The 20,884-nt window shown below is 38.7% G+C and overlaps 1 protein-coding gene across 2 annotated transcripts in view; it reads left to right on the forward strand.

Moving 5' to 3' along the window:
- Window positions 1–128: 128 nt before the first annotated feature.
- The window catches only part of LOC144057872 (uncharacterized), a 32,881-nt gene continuing 12,125 nt past the window's right edge, over window positions 129–20,884 (forward strand). Inside the window, exons 1-9 of one of the 2 annotated variants that reach the window (XM_077575849.1) lie at window positions 129–342; window positions 445–554; window positions 653–799; window positions 875–1,027; window positions 2,163–2,275; window positions 2,363–2,486; window positions 4,456–4,548; window positions 5,080–5,148; window positions 13,843–13,896. In XM_077575849.1, the coding sequence (XP_077431975.1) occupies window positions 276–342; window positions 445–554; window positions 653–799; window positions 875–1,027; window positions 2,163–2,275; window positions 2,363–2,486; window positions 4,456–4,548; window positions 5,080–5,148; window positions 13,843–13,896 (930 nt within the window). In that variant the 5' untranslated portion in view covers window positions 129–275. The remainder of the gene's footprint in view (window positions 343–444; window positions 555–652; window positions 800–874; window positions 1,028–2,162; window positions 2,276–2,362; window positions 2,487–4,455; window positions 4,549–5,079; window positions 5,149–13,842; window positions 13,897–20,884) is intronic. The other variant, XM_077575850.1, reaches the window with a different exon arrangement.

Here is a 20,884-nt window from a genome sequence, read left to right on the forward strand (position 1 = left end):
TTATTAAAAAGTATTAAACTGGGATAGATTGGGTAAAGTGGAGTAACTATTCGGGTAGTTTGAATAGCAGCCACGGTTTCGTACAGCATGGACACATTTTTGTGTAATATGTCTACTGTGAGTCGCCGTAGCTGACAGGAAGCTATTGCTCTGCGCATGCGCACCATGTAAGATTCTTTTTTCGCCTCTGCTTTCCATGTGTTTTGAGTCTCAATTTGTGAGAATCTGCTCTTAAAGTCCAAATTGTTGAAGCGTAAGGCATCGAATTTGTAATTATGGGAGGGCAGGCTAAGGCTAAAAAGAAAAACAAGCCCAAGAGGAAAGACAACCGCCCAAACAACGGTAAGGTAGTGGTTAACAGTATGAATGTACGGATGACATAACATTACCATGCCAAAAAATGGCCAAGCTTACCATCCTTCTTTATACGTTTTATTACTCAAGATGCAGGCATAGTGGGCTTGACACCCCAGGAGAGGATGAAAGTGAGAATGCATGAAAAGGCAAGAAAGAAAACAGCTGCCAAGTACTCTGTTGAGCAGCTACTAGAAAAGGTGCAATTGACAGCAACACAACCTGTTAAGTGTGACATTGTTGCCCTGGTTTTGTGTTTCTTCACGTTAACTTTATCATGGCGTTTTGTGTTGCACAGACTGAAGAATGCATGGACAGTTTTGACTTTGAGATGGCTCGACTCTATTGTCAGCGTGCCCTGGACCTGGAGTCCACCAACCTGCAAACTATTGACATGTTGGGACACATCTCATCTGAGCTTGGAGACACAGAGAAAGCTAAAGGGATATCCTTTACTGTGGGTTTCATCTTTAATCATACCTTTGACCGGTGCCAGTAGCCTCCTTGACTTATCATGCACGTATTTCTGCGTGCTGTGGAGCTCAGCCCAGATGTAGGTCACAGTAAGTACATGTACCTGGGACAACTGCACACAGGTCAGGAGGCTGTTGACTATTACACCAAAGGGATACAAGTCCTAGTCTCTGCATTGGACAAACAAGCACAGACCACTGTGAGTGATACTGATTGAAATATAAGTCCAATATCAAATCAACCTGTAATCTAATTTTGTATGCATTTCTATCTATCTATATATATATATATATATAATTATTATTATTATCCAGTCTATTTCATCTATTTTATCCGTTAATCATGTATGTATCCATCTACATTTCTTTACCATCCATCCATCCATTACAAGCTTTCCATGTACCCGATGCATTCTACTGATTTGTCGCAAGGTGGTGCTCTTGATGTATGAAAACATTCAATTACTTTCTGGTTATCTGGCATTGACTTTTAAAAGAATGACGTGCTAGTTGTGATACTCGGTGTTAAAGGTTGTTAACATGTCATAAAAGTAGAATCTATTTTTGTTTATGAGCTGTAAAAGCTTAACATACATTTATAAATACATTTTTGTGAAAATAGGGTGTTCTGTTGTTGCTCCAAAGGAAAAAAAATCATGTATAACTTATAGCTCAATGTATTGATTAAAATATTTTATTTGTCCTTAAAATACAAAATGTGCTGGTACATGTTAAAAATAATAATAAAATCAGGGTAAAATAACATGTAACTGATCATAAACAACTATCAGAATTTATAACTTTGAGTATTAGTACTGTTTGTCTTTTATACAGTACTAATACTATCTATACTGTATATAATCATATTTGTTAGTGTATGATATGACAAATGCCGCATTTTAAAAATAATAAAATACACATTTAAAAAACTTACACAAACGTGTACATGTCTATTTAGGCATATACATTGGACCCCTGCATAATTATGCTTAGGCACCCATGGATTCACATATCCCAAATAAAAACAACAGTTTTTTTTAAACTAATTTTCCCCACCCCCATATAATGTATGTATACATACATAAGATTTATAATCAGTCATTTTGACATGTAAAGGAAGTAAAAAGCAGCATAACAAACATACATTGTACACCGATTTCATTTAAACTTTGCAGAGAGGTCAGAGGTGGTTCACGGGCCACCATATTAACTTATGGTGAGGATCTGAAAAAAGCTAGACAAGAGTATATTTCCACGATTTGTGTGGCATCCCATGTATACGTGGTGATTATTAAACTGCTAAAACAATGTCTAATTGTGGCCTTGTCCTAAAAGCAGGCCCAGGCCGGAGCTGCGGCACATGTAGATGAGGATCTTGAACTCCCGACGATGAAGGATGTTAGCATGGCTTACTGCTCCATCGCAGAGCTTTACCTAACAGATCTCTGGTAATTGAGAACATAATTTGACTTCTGTATTCTCTCTTCATGTCTCTATTTGGTTTAATGACTTGAGATTTGTAAATATGTGTGCAGCATGGAGGAGGGAGCTGCTGACAAGTGCAGAGAGTTCATTGAGAGAGCGTTGGAGTATCACCCTGGCAACCCCGAAGGCCTCCAGCTCATGGCCAGCTACTTGTTCAGTACAGGGAAAAATCAGGTCAGGTCATGCACGCACGCACGCACACATACGCTCATGGGATGAATTATCACCACATTAAAGAAGGAATATGCTGAGTTAATTATTCCTCGCAAATTGAATCGTATGCCATTAATCAGCAGATGGACACTTAAATTATCAGTTGCGCAAACACTCAGGAGGTCATGTGGATTGGAAGGCTAATTATCAGGCAGATCTTTGAGGTCATATAATTGTCGAACTATGAGAGATAATCAGGGGCAACTGGTTGAAGTCAAAATGTCCCGAGAACATTCATTCATTTTGGAGGCGGGGCTCGAAGGCGAGCGTCTGGTAGACGGGCCCAGCCCAAAAAAGCAACGTGGGTCCCCCTTCCCATGGGCTCACCATTTGTGGGAGGGACCAAAGGGGTCGGGTGCGTAGTGAGCTGGCTGGCAGCCAAAGGCGGGGGGCCTTGGCGGTCCGACCCCCGGCTACTGAAGCTAGCTCCGGGGACATGGAATGTCACCTCTATGGCAGGAAAGGCGCCCGAGCTGGTGTGCGAGGTCGAGAAGTTCCGACTAGATATAGCCGGACTCGTCTCCGCACACAGCTTGGGTTCTGGTACCAATCGTCTCGACAAGGGTTGGATACTCTGAAGTTGCCCACGGTGAGAAGGGCAGAGCAGGTGTGGGCATACTTACTGACTATGTCTCTCGGCTGACCTGGGAACGCCTTGGGATCCCGTCGGAGTAGCTGGTTGAAGTGGCTGGGGAGAGGGACCCGAGCCCGGATAAGCGGTAGATGATGGATGGATGTTTAAATGATGACTGGAGGAGTTTTTCTGTTCAGTACAAGGACATGCACTTCTAGTATGAGTGTTCAGTCAGCCATGCAGTTCATATGGTCAGCATAAGCATTTCATAGCCTTCGAGCTGGTTTGAGCAAGTTGCTCTCAAATTCACTTCCAACTTTCGAATAATTTAAAAAGAAGTTCCTTGCAAAGTGAGTTGGAGACGGTCCACATATCAAGTGAAAGGTCATAAGCTGACCTTTCCAGGAAATGTCTTTTCTATGTAAGAAATGAGAAAATTATTTTGGATTTGCATTTAATTAAATCCTGATGAAGGTCTGGCCAACCTTTCACAACCCTCTGTCCATTTCTACACACCTTTTTCTTTTTTGACATTTTAATTACACATATTCGAAGTAATAAGAAATAAAGTGGAACCTATGTATTGAAATTGGTTTAGTGATGGTTTTGCATGTACAATGAGTTACACAAGGACATGTCTTATACTGTAAAATAATATTTTGCAAATGTGTTCATGGCTAAAAGAGTTCAGCAAAGTAATTGAATTTTCATTCTGAATAGCTGTTCATTGACTCCAAGGTCTATTAGCAATTACTTTGTATAAAATTATGTTGAATAAAAAAAATCCTTTGTGCTAAAAAAAAATGTCCTTCAGTGTCCATTTGTTATGACAGTAAGATGTACAACTGCATTTTATGACTGTCTTACAATTAAATTATATTCAAAATAATGTGCTTCTCAGATGAGATATTCAACATTCATCAAAATTCTGACAAAAGTATTTGTCAGGAACTGAAATTAGAAGGAGAAAAAAAGGGGTTTGGCTCAGTAGATGTTGGTATTTGTGGGATTTTTACTGAAATACATTTTGTAAGCCCAGAAATGTCATTGATCAGATCAAGTTCCTCTGCACCAAACTCATCCAAACCTTTATGGACCTAGCTTTGCACACTGGGACATGTTGCAACAGAAAAGCAATTGGAAAAGGAATTGTACCGGAAATATCAGTTGCTAACTGTAGGGGGCAGGCTAGCTCCATTGAGAGAATCCCATGTCGAGGTTTTTGATTGCAGGACCCTATAGACCTGTACAGGAACCCACCCTATGGATATTAGTTTATATGAAAACCATGAGAACAAATGTGTGTCTTGATTGTTATGGTTGTTTTTGTACTTCTTTCCACTGTGGCGTCCTTAGGAAGGCAAAGAATACTTGTTGAAGAGTGTCAGACTGTGGCTGCCTGCCCAGAATCACACTGAAGCGTCCTCCAGCGTAGAAGATGACATGCAGGTGAGTTGGAGCCTCTCTGTCATCAGCCGACGTTTGTTTAATTTTATTTATAAAACACTGTTGCCTAAAAGGATTTTCACAGAGCACTTTGCCACTAGCACAAACACCAGCAAAGATAAAAAAAGGAGAAGATAATGAAAAAAGGATAATAAAAGCGACATTACGTTAAACTGTGTAATTTTGTGTGAGGAGTGTGCAAGTGAAAAGAAACAGAATAACGATTACAAAGGATTTGATGAGGAAGAGAAACTTTAAAAATGCAACTCATTCTGTATGTGACCTGAGTTTGCATAAATAAATAACGCAAACGTGCTTATGACATGATACAACAATCCCACGGTGGCGCCGTCATTGTTTCGCTTATCTTCCACAGCAGCTTGATCCAAACTCGGACCGCTGTCATGTTCGCGGTGATTAACAACCACGTGGCCGCGGAACGTCCCCTACCTTGAAATTGGATCTTGCCATTATCGGACATTTGTGCGAGAACCGCGGTTGTGTAAATGCTCCTATTGTCCCCCTCTTCCATAGAACCAGATCCCGCCGTATGAGTCCCGCATCACCACAGCCAAGCTTCTCGTCGAGAGCGAGGAGTATGAGGTAAAAAAGATGTGTGATGAGCTCAAACAATTTTGCTTTTTGCTGTCGCCCTGTTTGGGTTTGGTGGCAGGGGGGGCAGCGAAGCGCTTTTGCTTTCCAGTGAATAGCTTGGAAGGTGTCAAGGTCATGGCCGGTCTTTATCCCCTCCAGAGTCCTGTGTCAATAATTAAAGACTGGTATTTGCAGTGTGGGGCAAGGCTACTAGGCTGCTCGAGGAGAGAAAGAACAAAAACTTGAGTGGCAGTCAGTAGACCTTCACCAAGGTCGAACAATCAATTACAATATGTCAATCTGACTGAGACATCAAGACAAAGCTGGCTGATACTCCAGTTCAGTAGTTGGGGGTGATGCAAATTATAAAGTGGGTGCCAAGTGCCAACTCCCACACATTGTAAGATTTTATTTAGCGTCATCTATTGGAGGTGCCACACTTCTGTCCAATATAAGAACAGCGTAACAGTTGAATAAAAAAAGAATAAACAACCTTGTACCTTTTTATCCTGATTTGTATCCAGATTTTTCTTCCTTTCACTATGCCTCCATTGTGCAAAGTGTATTGTAAATTGGTAGAAATGGAACCTCTAGTTGAACACTATTGACACAATGTGCACTTCAGCCAAATGGAAAAAAAAAAAAAATCATTTTGTACCATGAAACTTGTGCAAAAACTCACGTTTGGACAACTATCATGTGTATGTAAGACCTCAGTATACCTCAACATGTCAGTTCAGAAGACTCCAGTGTTAGCTGGTGTGTATGTTTTTCCGATTTACTAATATTCATTGATATTTGAAAAAGGTGCATCTCCAACTGTCCGTGCCTATCTGCAGGGAATTTGGTGTGCTCAGGAGTTGACTTCTGACTGTTATGATGGTACTTCATGTGATTCCTCTATGATTCTAATCTTCACACTAACTGTACTCAACAAAAATATAAACGCAACACTTGTTTTTGCTCCCATTTTTTTTAACTCTTTGACTGCCAGACGTTTTCAGAAAAGGGATGCCGTGGGTGCCAGCCGATTTAAGCATTTTGACTGATCTTTCAAGGTCCACAGAAAATTATGTGTTTGGACTATGGAAACACACATACTACCAAATGAAAGATTGGACTCTCATCTTTCATCAGAAAAAAAAAGTTTGTTTCTACCTTATTCCGTTTTTCAGTAATCAACAATAGAAAATGGTTAGTTTCACCTCTGTTTTGAAACAAACGTCTTTTAACGTCTTTGGCACTTCTCCATAGGATTTTACATAACGTTAATTAACGTTTTTGGCAGTCAAAGAGAAACTCTAGAAGATCTAAAACTTATACACAATATCGCCATTTCTCTCAAATATTGTTCACAAACCATTCTAAATCTGTGATAGTGAACACTTGTCCTTTACTGAGATAATACATCCCACCTCACAGGTGTGCCATATCGAGATGCTGATTAGGCACCATTATTAGTGCACAGGTGTGCCTAAGACTGCCCACAATAAATTGCCTGTCTGAAAGGCGCGTGAGGGAGGTTGGGGTTGCAAATGATCATTTCTGCAACATCCCTAGGAAGTTGCAATGTCTCATCACTGGAGTGTTTTCGAACAGGCGCGTGGGCTACCTCGTGCCTATGGGCAGCACGTTAGCGATCCCAGCTCTAGCCATTCATGCTTAGCGGAGGTATAAACAAAGCTGGCGTGCTAGTTGCTGCCATGATGTTTTTATAACTGCACACTCGCCAGCTTAATCACCCATCAACTTCCCATATTAATTACCCAGATTTTTTTTGCGGCTAAATGCTTGTCGGTTCAGTGCAGAACCTCACACTCATTAGCGTTTGAAGCCATTTTCTGTGATTTTTTTTCCGCCACGCTAACAGCGGTTCGGCTATATCCTGTTCTGATCCACCGATTAATTTGCGCTCTCTCTCGTTGAGAGGTTTACGGTTATTACAAGAGGTGGCGGTGGGAGGAGAGGATGGGCCGTCAGGTGTATCAGTGAAATGACAGCGTCTCAGTTCACAGTTTCTGACACGTCGTTTGTCTTCATCCGGCTGTCGGTGTCACCAGCTGCAGACACTTGGGACTGCTTCATAAATAATAACATCAGTGTTTTGCTGCGTGAGCATGTATGCATTTATATTCATTTGCAGCTCCTGCACACCATTTTTGTTCTTCATCTATTTCGCAATTTGGAAGCTTGTGACGGAAAATGAGTTTAAAGGCGGTGGCAATCTTTTATTATTGTCCGTCTTCTCACAGTCTGAGGCTAATCCTGATTGAATATGAACACACATACACATACTCCCGGCAGAATTTGAAGCCATCCACTACATTCACAAAGTTTTGTGCTCGCACTTTGTGCTCTGTAAAGTTTTTGGTTTGAAGGCAGCCCTTGCTAGCGTTTTGCCAGAAACTGACCATTTGTCCATATTTTCCTCCATCGTGTGTTCTGTTTGGTCTTGCGGAACAGCGCCAAGGCTTTGAAAATTTTCACATGTATCCATTTGCCAAAGAAGCATACTGAACGTCTAACGGTGCATTTTGGAAGAGCAACAGTGTTAGAAGAAAAAACACCTGTTTGTGTTGAGCTCTTTTTTTTTTTTCTTCATGTTCCCTCCACGAGTGTGTGGGTTGGAATTGGAGTAAATGAAGGAGGGTTTGCCAAAACAAATGCAAGAATCACAGCCAAGTAAACTTTGGTGTGTGTGACAGTCTCTCAATAATGATTATGGTAATAGATTAAATTGTATAAAAAGACACTTGTTATTTTGCTACTTATTTAGTAAAAGATCTCAATGAAATTGCAGATCGAATGAGATTTTTTTTTAAATGAAGTGCGTTAAAGATAATTCAACACCGGTGTGCAACATCTGCACCACTGAATCTTAAGTGTATTGCTTGCAATTTAAGCTCTGTCAAGGCTTTACTTTTTCAAATTTGTGAAAGCTTTCCTTTTCTAAGATGAGTGCATTTAAACAGCTCAGCAATAAATGAGAGCATCCATTTGGCTGAGGAAGTGAAGTATTTCACAGCCGTTCACACTATGCAAGCCTTGACCTCAACAACTTCAGAATGAGATTCAATTTTAAGCATACAAAACATACATTTCTCCAGTTTGATCATTTGAATCTAATAAAGGAATAGCTCAAATAATGTAAAAAAAAGTTGCATGATTGCTTTTTTTGGGCATATGTAAAAGTGATTGCCTTGTGATACTTATTCAATCGACATTCAACTTAGCTGCGTGAGAATTCTTTTATTGCTCATTTTAGGGATGTTATGAATGGAAGAATTAATGACTGACATGCAACTGTGTGATAATCGACTGTGTGGAGCACACATTTGAGATCCTTGACTTTATTTCCTTTGCATTATAGTGTTTTTACCGTATGTTTAGATTTTAAAACAGGAAGTTGTTTTCATTTATGGTGAACCCCGACATACATGAATTTCGGCAACCTCAAATCCATCTTTTTACAGTTTTCCCCCCCATATATATTTTTTTAAATATTACAACTTTTGTGTTTGTTTATAGTGGAAAAGACTTATAGGAGAAAAAAACGTAATTGGAGATTTATTAGCGTCCATCAGACTTTTTTGTGGATTCATTTACCCCCGAACCCTCTCCAATGCATTTTAATTTAATTAAAATTTTACAAATCTCATTGGCTCGGCCCCAATCTCCGACGACTAACAGGTGTCCGCTGTATATTTAAAGGGACATTGCGTATCATTTAGCACTATCTAATGGTGAACTAATAGCTCATTCATTAATTTTAATAATATGCACACAAAAAAACATAGTCATAGGTCTAGTTATCGCTAATTATATTGCAGAGGTCACGCCGCACCTTAGAGGATGAGAAGAACTTCGTGAACGGAGCTCGTGTCACACCCAATGGGTCCGCCGCTTGTTTCCCTCTGCTTTGCTCATGCTAGCGTCTCCCTTTAGCCACTCCAGCTAGCCACTTCAGCTAGCTCTTGCTAGTTGCTCTTACAGGTGTCCGCTGTATATTTAAAGGGACATTGCGTATCATTTAGCACTATCTAATGGTGAACTAATAGCTCATTCATTAATTTTAATAATATACACACAAAAAAACATAGTCATAGGTCGAGTTATCGCTAATTATATTGCAGAGGTCACGCCGCACCTTAGAGGATGAGAAGAACTTCGTGAACGGAGCTCGTGTCACACCCAATGGGTCCGCCGCTTGTTTCCCTCTGCTTTGCTCTTGCTAGCGTCTCCCTCTAGCCACTCCAGCTAGCTCTTGCTAGTTGCTCGCTAGTCGCTCCAGCGAGTTCACTCACTCCAAATAATAATTGGTAGGAATTGGTGTTGGGCTTGCGTAGTGTGGTCTGTCTAAGGCACTGTAGAATTGTTGCATTCTATTAGTTCACCACTAGATGGTACTAATATTACACACTGTAACTTTAATATGACTATAAGGACTTGGTCTATCTAGAAAATGGCCAGACATAGCTTTAGTTTTCACATTTATGTAATGTTGTAACCTAGCAATCTGTTCCAGGTTTTTGGTTGACCCTCTCACATGGTTGTAGTCTCCCCAAAATGTTTCCCATAGGAAGTAATGCAAATGAGTCTGCACCAAGCTCAAACCTGAAGGCAATGTTTCAAGCAACATTTTAACATTCATCCCAGCCATACAAGTGTATTACTTTAATAAAAGACTCACACAAGTTAAAGGAATGATGAGGGTGTGATAATAATCACTAAGATGAGTGGGAACATTGTCTGTAATGTGGAAATTTTTGATTTAAAAAACTTGTAAATGGTAAAAATAAAAAATCTGTATTTCTGCTTGTTTTCATAGTGGAAAAAAATTGTTAGTCTAGTCGTTTGCCTTTGTTTGTCTTTTTTTTTGTATTATAGTCACGGGCCCCTTAATTCACCTCAGGAAGCAGACATACAGACTGTCAGACAGACGGGCGTTCGGTCCCTTGACAGCTATTAAGGTGTCTTTCAGCATATTTATTAGTTGATGGCTGGTTTCCCTCCTCTGCTCTTGTCACTCTTGTTTACTTTTTTTTGTCATTGAACGTTTGTGTTCTGAAATGAAGCTCACGAAGGCATGTCACTTGTACTTTCCAATGAGTTAGACCTGCCACGGTTGGATTTATTTACTTACGCATTACTCTGTGTGTGTAAGAGTGTTCATGTGTAAGAGATATTGTTTGCCCTCGCTTGTGGAGTGATTTGTCTTTCACATCTCTCTGCTGCTGCACGCCGGTAAAATGGTTCTGTTAAACCAAATTGCCTCCAGATTGCTCAAAGTGCACACAACAGCTATTAAAAACGAGTTCCTCCCTAATGGGGATTCTCTTTTTTTCTTTCTGGGAACTAAAGGTACTGAAATAAAGAGGGCAACGTGTACCTAGTGACTTTGAGGCGTGTACATTTATCTTTGTGGTGCTGCTGCTGTTCACTGACCACTTTTGTGTTGTTTATGATGCAGCTTTTTGCCCCATCTTCTCAGCAAGCGGCCACTCTCTTCCCCCCATAGCCGTGCAGATATATTAATCTTCTTGCTTGTTGTTGTTTAGTGTGAAGCAGCTTAAGAAGATCTGAATCTTTAATCATGGACCCCCAGGGTTGACCAATGTAGTTAGGAAGCTCGGCACTTGGCCATGATGGAACGGTTATCGCTGCTCACTTATCGTAGCTCCCAGATATCTCTTGTTCTATTTTTGCTACACTAAAAAAAACGCCTGTTCACACCCAGACAGATCTTTGCTGCCATCTCTTATACCTTCCCACCTTAAATTACTGTTTGTCACAGCGCCGTGATTTACGGCGTGGCCCTGCCAGACGTGGCGTAAACATTTTTGATTGCCGAGTGCGATCAAACGTATTGTAGGCTAAATGCTACAAACATAGCATATAGGGTTGCACGATATTGTAAAATCATGCGATATGCCATATAGTTGCTGAATATAGCGATATCGATATTATTACGATATTTAATATGTGCCTAAAGAAATGACATTTTTATTATCTAATGAAAAAAATGATTTTTTTCATGCAGCAAAATAAGCCAACTATTCTTAGTTAATTCATTGTAATTATCTCTTGATAATGTTCAACTATTGGATGGTGGTGCACATTTTAGTGAGCAGCTAACTGGTCAAATTACGATAAAAGCATACAATTCCATATGAAACTTATTGCATGTCTTTGCGATGTGCATATTGCATGGCCAATATCAATATTTTTGGGGGATATATTGTGCACCCCTAAGAGCATATTTTCCCATAATGCCAAGGGGCAAGGGGGAGTGGGGCAAAAAACACTATTTTGGAACATTTTGGCCCACATTATACCTATTGGTTTGAAAATTAAGTAAATCAATAATATTTATCTGTAATTTTTTAGATTTGTTATTATGTCTGCAGTACATAATTTGCATTCATTCATTCCATAATGTCACAGAGTATTGACTTGTTCATGGACAAGGAAAAATGCAATTTTTTTGCATGCATTTGGCATACTGTATATGTAAAGTTGTGTTTGTAATTATTAGGATTTATTATATCTGCTATGCATGATTTGCATTCAATATTTTTCCCATAAAGCCGCAGGATGCGCACGTCAATATCAAGCATTATGGGAAACATGCCAAACCTAAATCATGCACTACAGACATAATGAATCATAAAAGTTACAAATACACACTATATTTTTTACTTAATTTTCAAATGTATTGCTATAATGTGGGCCAAATGCTTACTCATATGCAAGTAATACCCCGTGGCATTATGGGAAAATATTCTATGTTTGTAGCATTTAGCCTACAAGTACGTTCGAACACTGTACAAGTATGTATTTGAATTAGGGGTGTCAGGCGATTTAAAATTTTAATCGTAGTTAATTGCATGACTTTAATAGTTAACTCACACGATTAATCACACATTTTATATCTGTTCTAAATGTAATTTTTTTTTCTCTAAGTTTCATACTTATGTTAACATAAAGGTGGAAAAAATGTTTAACTAATGGAAACATGGCTGCATCTTTTAGTCATTGATACAGTAATTTCATAATTCATAAAATTGAGTTCAAATTAAAAGATGTACTGTAAAAAATGTGTGATTAATTTGTGTTAAGGTCATTTTTCTGCCACTAGATGGCATAATTGCATTTGTAAGACGTTGGTGAAAGCTCAGTGCATTTTTCTTTTCATATTAAGAGCGATGTAATCTTTAACATGAAATAATTTGTGAAATTCTGCACATTTTTAAAATTGTAAAATACAACTTGACCCCAGATTCCACAAATATATGCATTATTATCATATTTATTACTGCAAAATTTTGACGTGGACGTGTCTGCTGCATTGCAACTGGAATTCACCTAGTACAGGCTTCCCAAGTAAAGGGCGGTCATTAATCTTGCGTTTAAAAAAAATTGTGGCGTTAAACGAACTTTAAATTAACGCACTAATTTTGACGCCCCCCTAATTTGAAGACGTTCCAACGTACTTGCAAGTCCGAACTGTTTACTCCACATTGGTACTTCCACGCTTCCGTAGTGATTTGAAGACAGTCAAACAGATATTTCTAAGGCTGGGCATGAATCCATCTATCATCTTCTGGGATTAGACGTTTTTGTTTGGCTATTTTTAATTAGACATCAGTTAATAAAAGACCGCAGGTTTTCATGCGATAATTAGTCCAACGATCACTCAACTGAAATGGGCATTTGCATGCTCTTAACAAGATATTCTCAATTAACCTGTCCGTCTCTCCCTCCGTGCATCCTGGCAGCACACCTCTTTATTGCCTCCGGAGCCGCACACGCTTAATGAAAAGAGAACTCCAAAGAGCAAGAGGAAGGACGGTGGAATTCAGAAACCCTCCAGCAAATAAGACAGCCATAACAAGAGCTTGCCGATTGCACTTACTCTCTTGTGTAACTGCAGTGTGATGTGCGTCTGCGCACACACTTTAGATTGTGCGTGCCTTTTATTCTTGCCCTTCACCACGGGTGATTGGCTAACAGTCGCCTTCAACCCGAAGTTGACAAAAATCAATAAATCATCACCTGGGGCCTCTCAAGCGCGCACACACACGGCCCAACCACGGGATCCACAGGAAGAGAGTGAGAGCAAAACAAACACAGCCTTACCTGAGTCAAGGTCTGTTTTCCGTAATAGAACCTTCCCGCAGCAACTGACCCAAACAATGACGCTCTACAGCAAAAGGTCAGCCAACCATTTGACTCCTTTCATAGCTCAAAGCGTGCCCGCAGGGCGCCAAAGAGAACGATTTAGAAAAATAGGCGTAAGTGGGGAGAAATGCGGACTACGGCTCGCACTGCTATTTAGATTTATCAGAGTGGCGAGCCGGGCGGAAACAAACAGTGGATTGACTCCAAATGTCATTAAATAGATTAAAAAAGGCTATCGGGTAGAGCAGCTTAAGTGCCTATTGACTGGGCAATAAGCAGTGCTGAGCGTGTCTGTCGATGTCTATGCCTGTTGTCTTGTCTTTGTATCTACAGCCTTGTGTATATTGGATGCAGGCTGGCCAGATGCTTATCAGATCTTTTGGGCTCTGATTGATCTGGCTGCCTAGGAAGATTCAACAGTGTGTGTTTGTGGGTTTCTGCTGGAGGGGTTTTCTCATTTAGTTTTTTTCTAACTTTTCATTGTAATTGCGTCTCATCTCTGGCTTTCTTTTTGCTCATTAGATGGCAGTGGAAGTACTTGAGGATCTTCTGGAAGAGGACGACGAGGTTGTTCAGGTAAGCACTAAAGCAAAGGCTTAGAATAAGAAAAAATATCTTCATCAGCCATGCCTGCCTAGGTACCCACTATTATTTCTACAAAATTATTGTAATTTCTCATGAATAATACCCCCCCACCCCTCCAAAATCACCCTTAAAAATATTTTTTTCTTCTCTACTTGTGTATAATACAGTTCCTCGATTTGATGGTACCCTTTATTATCAGAGTGAATAATATGAATTATTGAAACCATACCATCCATCCATTTTCTTAACCGCTTATTCCTCACAAGGCGGTCGGGAGGGAGGAAATAGAACCAAGTAAAAAAAAAAAAAGGGAAAATAACTTAGTTTCTAACCTGGATTTAAAAGCATTTTACATTCTTCTTTTTTTTTTAAACCAGATCATAAAGTGTAAATGCTTTTCAATCCTGGTTAAAAACTATGCTCTTTTCCCATACCTACGATTAAGGTCTTTCAAAGTATTTTTTAAATCATGATTTAGAAAATCTTCTTCTTGCACTGTACGCTATTTTAGTAAGCTTTTTATTTATTTATTTTATTGTTTATTTACTTTGCTTTTAAACCTCTGACTCTACCTGTAACTTCTTTGAAATGTACTGTTTATAAATTTGTGATTTTATTTTATCTAAAAAAAAAATTTTTTGTTAACTACCCCTACCTACTACCTAGGTGTACTGGACTAACAATGTGATTATTATTATATATATTTTTTCTTATTAGTCCCCCTTTATAATACCCTCCCTCCATTTTTTTTAATCCAGAATAAATGAGTTTTATTCACAAGATTTTACAGTAACTAGGATCTACAAAACCTTTTACTGAGAAATAATGATCCAAATATTTATTACTCCAAGTTTGGGCTGTTCATTCATATGGACTACGGCTATTTGTAATCATGGGAGCAATCTCATTTGTAAGTCTTATTTTTGGTCCACATATATCATTCCGCTCTCACCGCAGAAGCAATTTGTGTTTGTTGAATGGCTTTGACAAGGAAGTTGCAAAATAAGGTGTTAGAGATATCAAGAAATATTCTCCATGTTCATATCTTTTTCGCACATTGAATTATTCATAATCTTTTCTGGAAAGTCTTTTGCATCTAAAGAATCATGGTATGTTCAATATGTGTTGCCGGACATGCTCTCATCCACTATAAGTTATATTGATGCTCTTCTGGATGAATGACATATCCTCATTCTATTCAGTTCATTTTCCAAATTAATTAGTTATATCTTGGCAAGATTTGACCATTTGTTTGATCTGTTGTATTCATTGTGTCATGTACAGTGTGTTTTGGGTGACAAAAAGAAAATCTTTGTTTTGAGTCAATATAACCCAGATTGGTCTTCCGGCTTGTTCCATGCCGCACTTCTTCTCCAGATAATTGTTTTTCGGTTTGTCCTGCCAAAAGTCGGCAGACAAGCAGACAGACAAACCACCCACAGAGCAAACATTACCTCTTTGGCAGAGACAGCGATGGTTTTAGGAGTTAGTCCACTTGTGTTTTGCAGCCGAATCTAAATTGCAGTTCGCTTCACAGGTCAGCTGTTGGTATTGACGGCTGTTTCCCTCAGTTGTGCAAGCAATTGAGCAGACAGCTTTGTAGACAGGATTACATGCTGGAATATCAATCTCCTTGCCCAAAAAAGACAATAAGTCTGATGCTTGGAAAGAGGCGTGAATGTAGTTGATAAATCTATTTATTTTATTTTATTTATTTATTTATTTATTTTTTCTCTTTTTCTAAGGAGTTGATAAATTTATAATGTAATAATATTGTTATATAGTTTAGCAATGGCGGCACAGTGGGGTAAGTAGCACTTCTGCCTCACAGCTCTTGAGTGTTGGGTTACATAAACTTCATAGCGCCTTTACAAAAGAAGGACATTTTAAAATATTTTTAGTAGGGGTGACACGTCCACGTGAAAATTTAGCAGTAATAAATTGAAGATGAATGCATATATTTGTGGAGACTGGGGTCAAGTTGTATTTTACAATTTTAAAAATGTGCAGAATCACCAACAGCTTACAAATACAATTATGCCATCTAGTGGCAGAAAAATGACCAACACAAATCAATATCACTCTTTTTTTCTTTTTTTCCCCCAGTACATTACATCTTTTTAATTTTAACTAAATTTTATGAATTATTATGAAATTACTGTATCAATGACTAAAAGATGCAGCCACATTTTTATTAGTTTAACATTTTTTTCCTATTTTATGTTATCAAGAGTATGAAATTTAGAAAAAGACATTTTGTTGTAGAACCGAAATAAAATTTGCGATTAATCGTGAGTTAACTGTTGAAGTCATGTGATTAATTATGATAAAAAAAAAAAATTAATCGCCTGCACACCCAATTTTCAGTTTTTAGTATTTTGGGACCCTTCAGGAAAAGTCATCAAATTTATGACTGAAAGAATGACATTTGGAGTGTTTCTGTTCCTGTCAAAAGACAAAAGGGGACATATTTGACCTCAACATTATGTAAGCAAAATCTTCTACTGTCTTTGATTGTGTGGTATTCTCTTCACATTTTTTCTATATCTTGCTTCTGCCGTGAGTTAGGAACTGCATGTTCATTAGCGAGGGGCGTGAATGGCAGTATTTTTATGTGCGCTAGCAGGAACTCTGTAGTCCCTCAGCACTTGAAATCCCCACGGTGAGCAGCGCAGAAAGCGAAGGTGCGCCACTGAGTGTCAAAGAGCACAACAGTGTCTCTCCCACACTCCCCCTCAGGCTCAGCCTCCCACACAAACTTATTCACACACACACACACACACACACACGCACACATATACAACCTCAGTTGACAGATTGAGAGCAGTCATCGGGGGGCTGAACTTTAAAACTTACTATAGAGATTTAGCTGTGACACTGGCTGCGAGTGGGCATTTGGCCAATTGCAAATGCACACTCCAGTTTTAATGGTCAGGAAGTGTTTAGTCAGAGTTTTTACTGCACACATTATATTTTGTACAGTACAGTAGATAAATTTGTTCCTGCTGGCTCGTCTTCGCTTTTGCTTTTCAGAAAGCTGGAGCCAACTCGTGCAAAGCAAGCAGCAAAAAAACATTCATTCCACTTCCTCCCAAATTCAAATTTAAAGGTGTTGAGTTGATTCATGATTCTATTGTTCTTTCCTGAGCGGTGCCATATGGGAGTTAAGATAGGCCTCTACTTTAAAATGACAAGCGGTTTGATTGACAGAAGCGGCATTTATTTAATTGAATCTTGTGTGACTGTCTTGGGTTGTTGAAGAGTAAAGGAGAGCTTTTTGAAGTTCTTAATTAGACAGCTTGCTTGGTCGGCTTCATTTTTGGTTAAGATTTTTTTTAAATCTTCATTTATGCAAACTTTTCAAAGAGGAACATCTGTAAAGTGTTTTATGCTTGTATGTGTTATACCATGGTTGAGAATTATTCCTTCGAACTCTATACTTTTGTTCTTTCTTTTTTTGATAAGTCCAATGAAGTTAAACATAAAAAAAAAAAGAATATGGTGATTTAAAAATCATGTTCAAACTAATATTTAATTGAATACACTACAAAGACAAGATATTTAATCTTCAAACTGATACATTTGATTGTTTTGGCAAATAATTATTAACTTATAATTTTACGGCTCCAACCCAACAAAAAAAGTTTAGAGTAACTGAAGAAATCGACATCAATGTGTAAAGACATCAATGTGTAAAGAATATCAGGAACACTTCAGAAAATGTCAGTAAATACAGTTTGGTGCTACAATTGTAAGAACAACTTAAAATTCTATTATGCAGAGCAAATACCATTTATCACCAAGACCCAGAAACACCGCCGACTTCTTTGGGCCCAAGCTCATCTAAGAAGTTTAAACGTTTTCTGTGGTCTGACGAGTCCACATATCATATATGACAGAATAAAAGCCTACATGATGAAATAAGAGTGATTAGACAAAACAGGAGTGACTATTAAAGGACCATAGCAACTGCATAGCAACTGACCACATAATCATTATAAGAAACATAACTGCATAAAACGTGACAAACTAAGAATGGCTAATATGGCTAAAACACACTATCACCATATGGGACATAGTAACTGTATAAGCACATTACCTCCGTAACACAATGATCCCATGACCCAACCCAAAACACAGTCAACTACGACCCAGTGACCCAACCCAAAAAACAATCCTAGCAGTTATTATGATGTTTAATTGTTCCTGACTATAAAATAGTCATATTCAGTTTAAAGGGGAAGTCAACCAAAGCAAATCTTTTTTACAATAACATGTTCTATGGAGCCCCACTAGTCTAAATGCGGTATTCTGATTAATATTGCGTTATATGCGAATATGAGTTAAGCAGCAAAATCCAGCATTTTTATCCATCTCAGACGGCGGCCATTTTGCCATTTGCTGTTGACTGAAGATGACATCAGTGTTGCTCCAGGTAACAACCAATCATAGCGCAGCATCAGAAAACAAGTGAGCTCTGATTGGTTGTTGCCTGAGCTCTGAGCAACATTGATGTTATCTTTGGTCGACAGCAAGTGGCAAAATGGCCGCCCCGTGAGATGGATAAAAACGGCAGAATTTTGTTTTTTAACTCATATTCCAAAAATGCAATGTTAATCAGAATGTCCTGTTTAGACTAGTGAGGTCATATATAACATATTATTGTCAAGAAATGTTTACAGTTGATTTCCACGCTAAGTAAAGCGAGAAAAGTACTTCAAAATTTGAACAAGTAGGAAATTGAGTTAAAACTTTCCCTTGTGCAACGCAACTGTTTCTTCTTCAGAGGTCTTCGTTCTCAGGAAATGTTTCCTTGATTGGAAATGAAATCCTGCTGGTGCTGCAATCATGAGAGCAGTGCAAAGTCTTTTTATCCAGCACTGCTGATCTTCTGGCAAGTGTGGCTGCAGGGGGTAGCTTCCCACTCAGCATATTTAACAACAATTCTGAATTCAGCACAGCACATCTTGATGTGTGTTTTTTAGTAAAGTGGTCGAGGGACCCTACACTTCTGCTTTTACCCTCAATGAATAATGCCAATATTTGTGTTGTGATGCTCACAAAGAGAGGTGGCTGTTGATCTTTGGCCTCACATGAGCCACACATTTCCAAGTTCATAGAGAGATGTACTTGATTATGTTCAATGGTAGTACTTTACTTTTAAGAATATGCCGCCTTTGCGCTGCAACAAGTTTGTTCCATGAGCAGCTAATCAGTGCCATTCAAAGAATGATTGAGTGGGATTCTTTTTTTTTTCTTTTTTTTTTGTAAAGCTGCTGCTGCGTCTGCCATGTTGTCACTGGAGGCCTTGCCATGGATGATACAGACTGGTGGTAATCACAGATCAACTCCAGATATAATCCAATTTCCCCATAGTAAAGATAGTGTCACGACAGTGCAGCGCTGTGCATATTATTATTCACTCCATTTTGTAAGCTTACCAGATTTTGCTGAAGTATAGCAAAGTGTGATATGTGTCTTTTTTCCTCACCGACTCTTGGCAGCGGAAGTTTTTGCTTGATTAATCCAAACGAAAATGGCAGTCTTGATTATTGCCGAAAGTTTTTTACGCATCCTACTTTGAGACCCTTGCGAATACACTGTTCTTGTAGACGGCAATTCTATTTTGACAGATTTCTTTGTGAGCACAACATAGGTCACACTCGTATTTGGAGCGTGTTCAAATTGTGCTTATTTGTGATGGTACAAGCATTCTCAGCATGGGTCGAAAATGACTTCTTACATTTTGGTGCATTTGACCCTGTTGCAACCTGATGGTTTGTTAAACAACTGTTATGGTACACACATAGATAAGGCCGAAAATCATTCATACCCAGTCTGGACTGCTGGCAGGCCATTCTAGTACTTGGACACTTTTGTTACGAAGTGACACTGTTATAAGTGCAGCATGTGGCTTTTCATTGTCTTGCTGAAACAATAAGGAACATCCCCGAATGGCACTTTGTTTGGATGGCAGCATATGTTGCTCCAAAATCAGCGTACCTTTCAGCATTAGTGGTGCCGTCACAGATGTGCAACTAATGCTAGAAGTGTTCACATTCACACTTCAATTGACTCATTCAAACCCAAAAACATGTAAATCCGTTTTTTTTTATACTTTGTCTTTCACTCCCCAAAAATATCTATACGTTTAAAAAAACAAAGAAAAGTTTTTTATGCAAGAGCATGAAGATGCAGCTTCTGACATGAAGAGGTGGATTAAAGCAATGGTAGATATTACAAAAAAACTTCCAGCAGGTGGCAGCAGAGTTTAAGAGGTTAGCCAGGACCATGTTGCAACAAGCTCTTTTTGTCAGTGTTTTCAACCGGAATGTGAATCATGATGAAACTTAACTATATTTTAATGCTAATGTTGCAAAACGGATACAAATATACCGTTTTTTTTCCTGAAGAAATAAGAGACTCTAATCTTAATTTTGGTAGGTTCCATGTTTTTGTTGCAATAGACCACAATATTCTATGGGCCTTACAAAATCAGTCAAAATCCAGTAAAACAGCGGGGAGCGAAGGAGGTTGCTTCAGTGAAAATGGCTCGGAATGAATGTGCATGCCTTTTTACATGCCAATGTGGAAGCAAACTGTAATAATAATTTAAAAAGTAAGAATATTGATATTTGCAGTGTAAATAATTTCATAAAAGGCAGCAACTGGCCATTTCACTAAATAACTACAAAAAGTGGTTCTTTGTGGTAATGAGGTTTTCTTTTCTCTAAATTAGCATAATGCAACACATCCAGAAGCATTTAAATCGAAACGTACTGTGTACGGCTCTAACGCGGGATTGTGGGAGAGAATTGCAGGTGTCGTCAATGTGAAGACTTATCTTTGCTCTACATAAACACGGTAATCATACATTTAATGCAACATTGCGTCGTGTAAACATTTTCCGCTGATGTTGTCAGCTTTGTGTTTCCACGAATAGCCTACAGTAAATGCCTCTCATTATTTGCCACTTTAT

The sequence above is a fragment of the Vanacampus margaritifer genome, chromosome 9 (genome assembly GCF_051991255.1).
Source record: "Vanacampus margaritifer isolate UIUO_Vmar chromosome 9, RoL_Vmar_1.0, whole genome shotgun sequence".
In the NCBI taxonomy this organism is placed as follows: Eukaryota; Metazoa; Chordata; class Actinopteri; order Syngnathiformes; family Syngnathidae; genus Vanacampus; species Vanacampus margaritifer.